This window comes from Chiloscyllium punctatum, chromosome 8, assembly GCF_047496795.1.
Source record: "Chiloscyllium punctatum isolate Juve2018m chromosome 8, sChiPun1.3, whole genome shotgun sequence".
NCBI classification, from domain to species: domain Eukaryota; kingdom Metazoa; phylum Chordata; class Chondrichthyes; order Orectolobiformes; family Hemiscylliidae; genus Chiloscyllium; species Chiloscyllium punctatum.
The window spans coordinates 102,665,707-102,679,243 of record NC_092746.1 but is presented as its reverse complement, the minus strand read 5'-3'; the positions used below and the strand labels follow the sequence as shown (position 1 = coordinate 102,679,243).

The window sequence follows — 13,537 nt, the reverse complement described above, 5'->3', positions numbered from 1 at the left end:
CTCAAGGGACATTTCCAAGCAATTCTAATTGAGTACTCTGTTTGGTAACTTGTTCTGCTTGGTCTTATCCATAGTTATTGCAAACTAAAGAAAGTGACTTGCGACCCTCCTATCTTTATTGTGAGGAGGGTAAAATGAACAAACCCGGGAGGTGAAGAAAAGTTAGGTCTGTTAAACTTGGAACTAGGTTGGATAGAGGCAGTAGAATTGGAAGAAGCAGTTTCAGGAGTTCCTTTTTTTGGGAAACTGGATTTGATATTTTTAATCAACCTGTTTAGACAGTTTTCAACACACCTCTGGAGCAGATGGGACTTTGCAAGCAGACCAGAGGTTGGGATACACTACACTTCACCACAATAACCCTTGGATACTGGATTAAGCTACATTCAAATATCTGATCTATCCAGTTATTTCAAATTATTCGTCCAAAGGTTTGCTACATTGAGGATTGAGTTAACATGTGATTATTTAGGTTTCCTTTGAAGACTTGGCTTTTGAAAGAGCAGCCTTAGTAAATCAGTTTTAACAAACCTATTTACTTAATGTTATTAGGCATGTGACAGCCTCCTTGCTTATCGTGTTGATAGCAAAATGAAAGGCAAGAAGGTGAATGATTTACTGAACAGACTCCATCTAGCTGTTCCATCAAAGAGAGATGAAAAGGTGAGATAAGCATAGCTTTTTTTTCTTTATGTTGCAATCAATAAAGATTTCTTAATCATGTGTTGGGCAACAGGCATTCAACATGACTTTTTAAACAAATGGTTTGATCTCCAAGACATGACTTGTGATTTCTCCCCTCCCCTCCCTTTGTCCTGATTGATATTTGGATTATTCAAGTTTTTCATCTTGTTGATTATAAAAGTGGGATTTTTGATGTTTGCATGATTGAAAATGGAATGCCAAAGCAAAACCAAGTTAATTTGTCCATTCAACACTTTTCCTGAGCTTGAATGGTGAATGAAATGCACAGTGTCCTTATTCTCATTTGTGTCTTAATTTAATGTTCACTCTTGGGTCTTTCTAACAGGGATTACTTTAGAACAAACTGTAGGAGATAAGTCATAGGAGCCAAAGTAAGCCTTCAGTTTATCAAGTTTGCTCTGCCATTCAGTGAGATCATGTCAACTCCTCTAGTATCCTGCCTTTTCCCACTATCCCTTCCTGATTAAAAATCAATTTATCTAAAGCTTAAGAATACTTACTGACCCATCCTTGATAGCCCTCTGTGGTAAAGAACTGCACAGATTCACAACTTTCAAGAGAAGAAATTCCTCCGAATCTCTATATTAAATGCTTAACCTGAGATCATGCACTCTGGCCCTGGATTAGATTAGATTACATTTCATTACAGTGTGGAAACAGGCCCTTCGGCCCAACAAGTCCACACCGACCCGCCGAAGCGCAACCCACCCATACCCCTGCATTTACCCCTTACCTAACACTACGGGCAATTTAGCATGGCCAATTCACCTGACCTGCACATCTTTGGACTGTGGGAGGAAACCGGAGCACCCGGAGGAAACCCACACAGACATGGGGAGAACGTGCAAACTCCACACAGTCAGTCGCCTGAGGCGGGAATTGAACCCGGGTCTCTGGCGCTGTGAGGCAACAATGCAAACCACTGTGCCACCGTGTTGTCCAAAATTCTCCTGTGAAGAGAAACAACTTTTAAAAAGTCCCTTAAAAATGTGTCAATGCCTCTCGTTCTACAAAGTTCCATTGAGTACCAAACAACTCATTGTCCTTTCGTATGACAGTGCCACTATACCTAGTATCAGCTTGGCTTGGTTTGCCTCGAATGGCAGTATATCTTTCCTTTGATTAGTGGTTCAAAATTCTTTACAGTATTCTAGCTATGGTCTGATTCGTGCCATGTGTAGTTTTAACAAAACTGTCTAATATTAATACTGCATTCTGTTTGAATTAAAGAACAACAGTCTGCTTACCTATCCAGTTACCCACCGATATTATATGCTAGCTTTTTGAGATTTCTAGCTGAGGACTCCCAAATCCCTCTGTCCTGCCAGTTCTTGCAGTCTTTCTCCATTTAAATAATATTCAGCTCCTCTATTCTTCCTGCCACAATACAAACCTCCCATTTTCCCACATTTTATTCCATCTGCTAAGTTTTTATCCCACTCGCGTAATCTGACCGTATGCCCGTGAAGGTTGTTTGTTATCCTCACCACTTGCCTTCCCACCTATTTTTGTGTTATCCACAAATTTGCTTGTAGTGCATTCACTTTTTTGTCCAAGCCACCACTGATTACTGTGGCACTCTTCTAATTACAGGTTGCCGTCGTGAAAATCCCCTCAGATCTCAATTCTGTTTTCTATTAGATGGCTAATCGTCTACCTATGCTTGTACCATTTTGCTTAGTCAAATTAAGTAACCTAATGTGTGTTATCTTACCAAAGGTGTTGTGAAAATCCAAACATTTTACCTCCACTGCTTCCCCATTACCTATCCTTCCTGATACCACCTCAAAGAATCCTAGTAAATTTCAGATATGATTTCCTCTTCATGAAGTCATGCTGACTCTGCTTGACCATATTCTATACTTTTAAATGTTTTGCTGTTACATCCCTTCTAATAGAGTCTAACATGTTCCCAAAAACAGACGCTAAGCCAACTGGCCTAGCTACCTGATTTTTTATTATTGTTTCCTCTTTTAAACTAAAGGTGTTCCATTGTCAGTTTTCCAGTCGTCGAGGACTTTTCTTGAATCTAAGGATTCTTGGAAGATTGCTACCAGTGCATCCACTATTTCTTTATCTACTTCCTTTTATTAATCTAGAATCCATCCCATGAAGTTCAGGGGATTTATTGATCTTTAGCCCAATTAGCTTCCCTTAATCTTGTTCTGCAGTGATTGTTATTGTATTTATTTCCTCTCCTCCTTGGCCCTATGATTAGTTAGTAATTTTGGAATGTTATTAGTAGTGTCTAATTCTACTAAATATGATGCAAACTCTTCTTGCAACTTCTCTGCCATTTCCTGGTTCCACACTATTATTTCTCCAGCCTCGTTCTTTTAAGGGGTTATAGTCACTTTGGCTTCTTGCTTCCTTTTTATATATTTAGAGAACTCTTGCTGTCTGTCTTGCTATTAGATTAGATTAGATTACTTAGTGTGGAAACAGGCCCTTCGGCCCAACAAGTCCACACTGAAGCACAACCCACCCATACCCCTACATTTACCCCTTACCTAACACTACGGGCAATTTAGCATGGCCAATTCACCTGACCTGCACATCTTTGGAGTGTGGGAAGAAACCGGAGCACCCGGAGGAAACCCACACAGACACTGGGAGAGCGTGCAAACTCCACACAGTCAGTCACCTGAGGCGGGAATTGAACCCGGGTCTCTGGCGCTGTGAGGCAGCAGTGCTAACCACTGTGCCACCGTGCCACCCACCCTATTACTTACAATTAGCCTCAAAGTTTTTTTGGTCTTTTTTAGTATAATTTTCCCAATCCTCTGGCTTAGATCTTTGTCTTTGTCGCATTGTATTTTTTTCTTTCTATTTCATGCTTTCCTTAACTTTCTTGGTTAGCCTTGGTTGGTTTATCCCCTTTCTAGAACCCTCCTCCCTCACTGGAATATATCTTTACTGTGGGCCATGAAATTGTTTTCTTTAACATCTGTCATTGTTCCTCAACCATCTTTACTGCTAAACTCTTTTCCTGGTGCAGTCTTGCCAACTCACCCTCGTTCCTTTGTAATTAATTACTTAATCTTAACACAGTTGTTTCTGATCCAAGCTCCTCCCAATCAAACAGAATGCCAAATTCTACCATGTTATTGACAATATTTCCAAGGGAATCTTTTATTCTAACAAAATTTGTTAAATTTGCTTCATTACACATCACCAGGTTCAAAATAGCCTGATCCTTGGATGGACCCTTTTCACCCATGCTTAACTTTATTGACCTATACTAGTTTCCTCATGGCTCAGATAGCAATTCAGCTATTATTAACTCAGCGGTTCACTTGTTTAACTTAGTTACCTTGTCTCCTTCCTATCTGAAAGATGTTGTGAAACTTGAAAGGGTTCAGAAAAGATTTACAAGGTTGTTGCCAGGGTTGGAGGATTTGAGCTATAGGGAGAGGCTGAATAGGCTGGGGCTGTTTTCTCTGGAACATTGGAGGCTGAGGGGTGACCTTTTTTGAGGTTTACAAAATCATGAGGGGCATGGATAGGATAAATAGACAAGGTCTTTTCCCTAGGATGGGGAGAGCAGGAGTTTAGGCTGAAAGAGGAAAGATATAAAAGAGACCTAAGGGGCAATTTTTTCATGTAGAGGGTGGTGCGTGTATGGAATGAGCTGCTAGAGGAGGTAGTGGAAGCTGATACAATTACAGCGAAAGGCATCTGGATGGGTATATGTGTAGGAAGGGTTTAGAGGGATATGGGCCAAATACTGGCAAATCGAAATAGATTAGATTAGCGTATCTGGTTGGCATGGACAAGTTGGACCGAAGGGTCTGTTTCCGTGCTGTATATCTCTGATTGTATGACACTGTTAAAAATCTTTAAGCAAATCTTCCTTTCTAGTCTCAGCAATGTTATTAGAACCAATATGGTCAATGGATGCTGGATCACTCCCTCTACAAGTTTTTCTTTAGCCCCAAAGTAATGTGCCTAACCATGGTAAATGGCAGACACCACAGCTTTTGGAATAGCTGCAAAGAATGTTATGTGTCACTCTAATTATACTGACCCATACTACAACATTGTTATTTCCATTGCCCTCTTAAATTCTTCCGTGTGCCAATCTGCTGTGGTCAGTTGGCTCATCTTGCCTCCTATCTGTGCAGCTTGCACATTGTTGGGATGATTGCAGGGACTGATGGTCCTCAATTGCCTTACCTGCAGTTACCCCCTCCTCTCTCTGATCATAGGCTGGTCTTGAATTACCTAGTCTGAGGGATGGGACTGGCCTCTGGAGCAAAGAATCAAGGTAGCTTCCTCCTTTTCTCCTCTTCCTTCAACAGCCCCCTCCGAGTCCTCAGTTCTGATCTGAAGCCCCTCAAGCCGCAGGGGCTTAGTTACAGATGTGTCCACTCTGGATCACATTGGTGCCCAGCTGTAATGTCTTTATAAACCGAAAGAAAAATCAATATCAATCTAATACTTAAGCAGTATCTTTGCAAGAGAGAGAGAAAGAAACACTGGAGACCTAATCACACAATGAAGACCTCACTTTTACTTTAAAGAATAGGAGTATTCACCACTCAAATTCTTTCCCCGCATGTGCGTAATGCTTAGCATTATTTTACTTGGGTTGTTTTTGCTCGCTGAGTTTTGAGGTGCCACGTCACACTGTAACGTCACCCTGGCTGAAGTTTCGTGAACTAAGGCATTGTGGCTTGTACTGTCCTATTGAGTGCATTGGCCTTTTTTGATTTTGTTTGACATTTATATTATTTGGTTGAGCATATAAAAGGTATAGTTAGCACGTTTACGGACAACACCAACATTGTAATCAGTGTAGAAGGTTTTCTAAGATTACAAAGGGATCTTGATGAAATGGATCCATGGTCTGAAAACGGCAGGTGGAGTTCAAGCTGGATAAATGTGAGGTTATTGCGTTTTGGTACAACAAACGAGGGCTTATACAATTAAGGGTAGGGCCTTGTGTACTGTTGTAGAACAGAGGGACCTAATGGTACAGGTGCATAATTCTTTGAAGTTTTCATTGCGTATAGACAGGGTGGTTAAAAAGGCATTTGGCACGGTTGCTTTCATTGCATGTAGGAGTTGGGAACTCATGTTGAGGTTGTACTGGACATTGGTGAGGTCTCTTCTACAATACTGTATCCAGTTCTAGTTACTCAGTTACGGGAGGGATATTATCAAGCTGGAGAGCGTTCAGAAAAGATTTACGAGAATGTTGCCAGGTATGGAAGGTTGAGTATAAGGAAAGGCTGGGTAGGTTGTGGCTTTTTTTCACCCGAGTGTAGGGGCTCGAGAGGCGATCTGATCAAAGTTTTTGTAAAATATTAAGAGGTATAGATAGAGTTAATAGATAATAGTTGATTTTTTTTTTCCCTAGAGTAGGGGATTTCAAGACTAGGGGTTACATTTTCAGGTGAGAAGAGAGATTTTAAAAAGATGAGGCAAACCTTTTACACGGTGGTTTGCATATGGAATGAACTTCCTGAGAAAGTGGTGGATGCAGGTACAATTACAATGTCTAAAAGACGTTTGGATGAATGCATGAATAGGGAAGGTTTGGAGGGATATGGCCCAATGGCAGACAGGTGGGACATTTAGTTTGGCTTTATGTTTGGCATGGACTGGTTGGACCAAAGAGTCTCTTCCTATTCTGTATGACTCTACTCCGGCACTTCCCCTGTTTACAGCGCACAAGTTGGTGTTTTGGATGTCTCAAGTTAAATTTGCGTTGAAGAAGATTGTTTTGTCCTATCTTCTGCTATTTTAGGAAAGGCTGCCTTGGATACCTGAAGGAGCTTCCAAACGCAGAAAAATGGAAGTTGATGCTCCAAAACGTAAAACGGTTAGTGACAAAGTGGATTGTAAACAATTATTCCAAATTTCTGTCAGGACTTTATCATGACTGCTGTTTCTCTGACAGGAGCGGGACTTGGAGTTGGAGTTGGGTGATGATTATGTCCTGGACCTGCAGAGTAAGTAATTATTTGAAACGTATGTTTTTTGTCATTATCCACATAATAAATAGCCACAATTAAAATTATAATTGATGTTTTGAACATTTGACATTACTCTTACTAAAATCTGTATATTGTGCTGTCTTAAAAGGTGACTCTGCTCGATATATCATTAGACTGACAGGCGTACAGTTTTAATTAGAAGCAAATGTAAAAGTTAATTTTCAATATTGAGTATGGCAAGATATAAGAATTTGTGAACAAAGGGAATCGGGAAGAAGAACAAGGTATCAAGAAAGATAACTTTTATCTAATTTTCAATGCAGACCTGTAATAACTAATTTACGATGTAATTACAACAGCACTAATGCCTACTGACTGGGAAAGTGTCAGATAGAGTTGTACATACACGACATTTCCTGGTACCTTTTCCATCTAGCAACAGTAGATTAGAATTTGTGCCTCAAATGAGTTTGTTCTGCATTGTTGTTGTTATTTAATGTAAGTTGTATCAATTGGATGTCCATAAGCTTCACCCATGCAGCTATAGTCTTGAAAATGAACTGTGTCTGTGGAAGGACTTAGTATGTGGTCGATTAGGTCATTTGGATTGCAAATAGGGCTTGCAATCCAAGGATTACATATTCACGTCCCACTCTGGGTAATGAATTTTAAAAAATATTTTCAAATTGTTTATTTTATTGATTTTTATGAGAAGCTATCCTTAAACTAAATATTATAATCAGCTTTTCTTTTGAGTTAATTGAATCTAGTTTCTTAATTGTATGACTTCATTTCCTGAATTGTCAGAAGCATGATTTGCTGAGGAAGCCTTTGATTAATCAGCGTGTAATCTAGATTCAAGAAGTTGCAATGTTTAAGGACTGAACATACCTTAGTTAGTAGGTAACATGATCTTGTTGTCAGCCTCTGTCAAGCCAACTTGTTTGTTTTAATGCAAGCAAATGACTTTGTCAGAGACTGGAACTGTATCTGGGCATGAAGTGCTCCCTTTGTATTAATTCATACGTAATAGCAATCTTGTCACCAACTCGGAATTGAATGAAAGTTTCACAGCAGTTTGTCTTAAGCTTGGGCCCCTATTGTTGTGCTAGTTCATATCTCCATGCCTGACCTTGATGGTAAGATGATCATCATCCCATTGCAGCATTAAAAGCTGCTATTTAGTCCATGGAATCCGATGCAAACTGAGTAAACTAGCCACTCATTCTTAATCCCACTTGCCTGCACCTAGTCCATGGCTTTGCAAGTTTTCGTGTTTAAGGTGCAAATCAGATGCCTTGAGGGTCCCTTGATGATTGATCTCAGCCAACTTGATATTTCCATTGACAGTTTGGCTTAGTGTACATTTAACTAGCTTTAGTAAAGGTGTATATGAAGCCTTGGAAAGGAGCTATCTGTGGACATTGTTTATTGGTTATTTCATTTAAATGTCACATGCTGGTAGAAATCCTTTCCAGATGTACTGAACGGGAGTTTGAGCCTATGATTTGTCCATTCGCCAATAATATTTGTGTGGCAGTTTCACTGCTAATTTATCAAATACTTATACCTCAGTAAATAACATCTGTTCATTCTTTAGAACACTGGGATTTAATGAATGAGTCTGAGAAGCATGACCTGATTCCTGAAATATGGGAAGGTCACAACATAGCTGATTACATCGACCCTGAAATTATGCAGGTGAGTCAGGGTTATCTTCTACCTTTTTAATGTAATTAGTTTTGTGATTTGAGAGAGTAATTTTATGAAAGACACCAAGACGGCACAACGATAGCTTATAGAGTCATTCAGCATGGAAACAGACCCTTTGGTCCACCTCATCTGTACTGACCACACATCCCAATCTGACTTGGTTCCCTTTGCCAGCATTTGGCGCATATCCTTCTAACTGTTTCCTATTCATATACCGATCCAGATGTCCTTTAAATGTTGTAATTGCATGCAACTCCACTACTTGCTCTAGCAGCTTTCTCCATACCTGTGCCACTCTGTGTGGAAAAAGTCATCCCTCAGGTCCTTTCTAAATCTTTACCTTCTCATCTTAAGTCTATGCCCTCTAGTTTTGGACTGCCCCACCTGAGGAAAAATAGATTGATTATTCACTCTATCCATGTCCCTCATGATTTTATAAACTTTTGTCATGTCATCCATCAGCCTCTTGATGATCCAGGGAAAGAAAGCTGGCCAATTCAGCCTCTCAGTATAACTCAAACATTCCAGTCTCAGCAACATAGAGATAAGAGATGTACAGCATGGAAACAGACCCTTTGGTCCAACCCGTCCATGCTGACCAGAACCTTGTAAATCTTTTCTGCATCCTCTCAATATCCTTCCTATGGAAGGGTGATCAGAATTGTATGCAGTATTCTAAAACTGGCCTCACCAATGCTCTGCACATCTGCAATATTACATCACAACTCCTATACTCAGTGTTCTGACAAATGAAGGCAAATATGCCAAACACCACCTTCACCACCCTGTCTACATACAACTACACTTTAAGCAATTATACACCTATAACCCTAGGTCTCTTTGTTTTTCCCCGGACTGTCAGAGGCTGAGGGGTGACCTTATGAGGGGCATGGATGTTTGCCAGGGTTGAGGGAGTCCAGAACTAGAGGGCATAGCTTTAGGGTGAGAGAGAAAAGTTTTGAAAGGGACCTCTGGCAACTACTACACGCAAAGGGTGGTGCGTGTGTGGAGTGGGCTGCCAGAAGAAATGGTGGAAGTTGATACAATTACACCACTTGAAAGGCATCTGAATGAGTATATGAATAGGAAGGATTTAGAGGGATATAGGCCAAGTGCTGGCAAACGGGAATAGATTAAATTAGGATATCCAATCAGTATGGGTGAGTGGGACCGAAGGGTCTGTTTCCATGCTGTACATTTGACTCACCAGGGTCCTACCATTAAATGTACACTCTAAGTCCTGCCTCTTGGTTTGCCTTAACAAAATGCAACACCTGACATTGCCTATATCAAACTCCCATCTGCCACTCCTCAGCCCATTGATCAAGGTCCCATGGTACTCTTGAGACAATCTTCACTGTCCACTACACCACCAATTTTGGTGTCATTTACAAACTTAGTAAATATGCCTCCTATATTCACATCCAAATTATTTATACCAAATGCCAAAAAGCAGTGGTCTCTGCACTGATCTTTGTGGCATGCTTCTGGTCACAGGCCTCCAATCCAAAGAGTGTAACTCTTTACCACCACCACCACCTGTCTTCTAACTTCAAGCCAATTTTGTATGCAGATGGTTAGCTCCCACTGAATTCCACATGATCTAATGTTACTAACCAGCCTATAAAATGGAATCTTGTTGAACGCTTTGTTGAACTTCATTTAGATAATGTCTACCACTCTGCCTTCATCAGTATTAGAGTCATAGGGATGTACAGCATGGAAACAGACCCTTCGGTCCAACCCTGGTTTTTGTGCAGTAAAATGCATACAAATGCCTAGTGATTTATAATGCTTTTTTTATTTTCAAAAATTGCATTTTGATGTAATTTTCTAATGTGTGTCAGCTCTCTGTCTTCTATTTGAGATTTGGTGTGAGATTTTTAAAAAAACGTACACTCGTCTTTTCAGAAATTGAAACAGTTGGAAAAAGAAGAAGAATTGAAACAAATGGCGGGTGAATATGATTCAGATTCTGAGAGTGAGGATGAAGAAATGAAAGACATTAGGAAGTTGGCCTCTCAAATTAGAGAAAAGAAAAAGATGCAAATCTTGATATCCAGAGAGAAACAAACAAAAAAGGGTCCCAAGATGCCAAGAACGGCTAAAAAGGTTGGTACTTTTCGTGTGTACTATTTTCAAGAATGGGTTCTTGTGCAATATCTTCGATCATAAACTTCAAAATTGCATTTATTCCAGTGTATCAGCATATTGGTGATATTTATTGTGGTCATCTAGGTTTACGAGACAAGTGGAATTGCTGTTGCAGATTTCTCACTTCGATTAGGATCCACAATCACGTTCTGGTAGTCATTCTGGTCAACCCAAACTGTTGCCTCCTTTTGTCATACTTGCAGTCTTTCCGAGTGTGCTTGCCAATATGAAATAAATTCTGTGCACTTTTGAGTTTGAAATATGTAACACTTGATAGCCAGTTGAGATAACCAACACAACATATTGCCCTTAAATATTGTCACATAGTAAAATTGTAAAATGGGGAAAAGTATTGCAACATCCCTTTAAAAGGTAGTGTTCTTTTTGGTGCTTAGAGATTTAAAAATGGATGTCTCAACAGTTAGAGAGCACCTGAATTGAAACATATTATATCAAACAGCCTAGCATAGCAGCATTATTACCCAGCCAACCGTTTAAATTCAGCCAATTAATTTAAAAAGACACTTGGAGACTAAGGACCAATTGAATTTAAAACTGATTGTTTTGACACATGGAACCCAATCAAATTATAAGAATTTGATGCGTCATGGGGGTGTATAAAACCAGGAATTTTGAAAATCAGCAGAGAGCCAACTGCCATATGAAGAAATAAACATCTTACTCTCTCAAGAAATCTCTAAGAAAAAAAAGGTACTATCTATCCATCTATTCATAAACGGTACCACAGCACGGTCAGCTAATATTCCAGACTTTGGCAGACTGAGAAGGTATTTTGGGCAGACGAAGACAGCAGAGAAGACAGAAGAACATTCAGGAAGACACATCCAGTGTGAACTTTGAGAAATTAAGTTTTAATTTATTAATTTTTTATTAATTGGGTTTATACAAGTGGGACTTGTGTTTATTTGCACAGCATTCATTCCAGGAGAATTTAGTTCAGTTCGGGAATAGTACTTGGGGGGAATTGTCCAGTTTGATAGTAATTCTGCTAAATTGCTTACTGTTGGAGTTGAATAAATAAATAGTTATTTGTTACTTACAAAGTGGAGATCAGAGATTTTCTTTCCTTTTAACCCACTTTAACAGATTTGAAGGGAGAGGTGAATCTTCTAGATATCTTGGATATAGTGAAAAGTAGAAGGGAACCTCTGCTTCCATCATGACCGATTGGCGTTGATGTGTCGGTGAATTACTGGAGGAGTTGGACCCCCCACCCCAAATAACAATATGTTCAAGATAGTTATGATAGCGGAGTTCTAAATTGTTTTGCAAAAGTCAGTATTGTAGTCTGATTCATTACATGTGTCTTTGACCTTTATAATAATAATAATATTTTCTAAACATAAATATGAATCCTGATGGATACTTTGGATGAGATAGTAGAATCTTCTTACAGAACCTTGAAAACAAAAGTTCTAACTTTTTTTCTGTTTTTACAGATTGAACGAAAAACTTTGGAAAAGGAGATGGGATCACTTGGTTTAGATATGGATGACAAAGATGATGTAAGTTTTTTTTTATAAAATAAGGATTACTTAAAATTGTTCAGTTCTGATGAAGGGTCACTGGACCTAAAAGGTTTACTCTGCTTTTTTTCCGTAGATGCTGCCAGACCTGCTGATTTTTTTTTTCTTTTCTAGAGATTTCTGTATTTGTTTCAGTTTTCCAGCATCTGCAGTTCTTTATTTTACTTAAAGTTGAATCATTCCGTTCAGAAAGAGAGATGGCTGTAGCCCAGGACCTCTGTATATATTCAGTTTCTTTGCGTTGCTGTGTTCTTGTAGTGATGCTTTGTGGAAAACGCGTGCTTCCTCCCAAGAAGGCAGGATGAAAAAAGATGAAGAATCTTTTCCTTTTAATCCTTCCCCACTTCAGGCATATGATCCAGCCACTGATGTACACTTGTCAGCAGTTGATGCAAGGTGCTGTTGAATCACATGGTTGTTTCCTCCCACGTCATGTGGGTTGTGGCAACTTTCTAAAGTGAACTTTAAAATTGTGCTCAAGTTCTACAATAAAGAGCGAAAGTCCAATATCATTGTTTTGCTTTGAATTAAGCATAAGTAATATGACACTGTACAATGTTGTCCTCTATACTTGTATGTTGATTTTTAATTGCATGAACTGATTGCCAAATTTAGGTATTTTTATGCCAAGAGTGGCAAGCAAGTTAATGTGTAGATTAGATTAGATTCCCTATGGTGTGGAAATAAGCCCTTCGGCCCAACAGGTCCACACCGACTCTCCAAAGAGTAATCCACCTAAACCCATTTCCTTCAGACTAATGCACCTAACACTATGGGCAATTTAGCATGGCAAATTCACCTGACCCGCACATCTTTGGACTGTGGGAGGAAACTGGAGCACCCGAAGGAAACCCACGCAAACACTGGGAGAATGTGCAAACTCCACACAGACATTCACCCAAGGTTGGAATTGAACCTGGGACCCTGGTGCTGTGAGGCAGCAATGCTAACCACTGTGTCGCCCCAAGGTCAATTATGTACAGGCCTGCGGGAACTATGAATTTTCCTAGCTGTTACTCAAACTATTATCCTCTCATAGTCAAACGTTAATATTAAACTTCAGGAATTCGATAAATAGATTGAAAGCTGTTTTGACATGTAATAGTTTGATTATAAACTGCCCTTCCTTGGAAGGTATGACAAATTTACATTCTTAAACTGTATTACAAATGTAATGATGTTCACAACTTTTAAGAGTTTTTAAATGCATTGAATTATATATTTTAAAAAATAATTGTGAGCTGCTTAAGTGTAAATTTTACCTTTTGCTCACATTATTTAGGCACACTATGCTGTGCAAGCTCGACGATCTAGAAGTGTCACCAGAAAGCGTAAGCGTGAAGAATCCCAACCACCAACATCTAAAGTTCGAAGTCGGAGCACTTCTCGCACTCCACGTGATCTTTCTGGTGTGCGTGATGACAAGGTTTGTTCCCAATACACAACAATGCACTGCACTGTTTTGAATAGCATTTT

The 13,537-nt window shown here is 39.5% G+C and overlaps 1 protein-coding gene across 2 annotated transcripts in view; it reads left to right on the top strand.

The window, feature by feature from the left end:
- Window positions 1-13,537, top strand: part of gtpbp4 (GTP binding protein 4) — a 35,714-nt gene that overhangs the window by 19,380 nt on the left and 2,797 nt on the right. For both annotated transcript variants that reach the window (XM_072576173.1, XM_072576174.1), the window contains exons 10-16: window positions 553-663; window positions 6,458-6,532; window positions 6,611-6,662; window positions 8,248-8,348; window positions 10,272-10,472; window positions 11,975-12,040; window positions 13,344-13,487. In XM_072576173.1, the coding sequence (XP_072432274.1) occupies window positions 553-663; window positions 6,458-6,532; window positions 6,611-6,662; window positions 8,248-8,348; window positions 10,272-10,472; window positions 11,975-12,040; window positions 13,344-13,487 (750 nt within the window). The remainder of the gene's footprint in view (window positions 1-552; window positions 664-6,457; window positions 6,533-6,610; window positions 6,663-8,247; window positions 8,349-10,271; window positions 10,473-11,974; window positions 12,041-13,343; window positions 13,488-13,537) is intronic.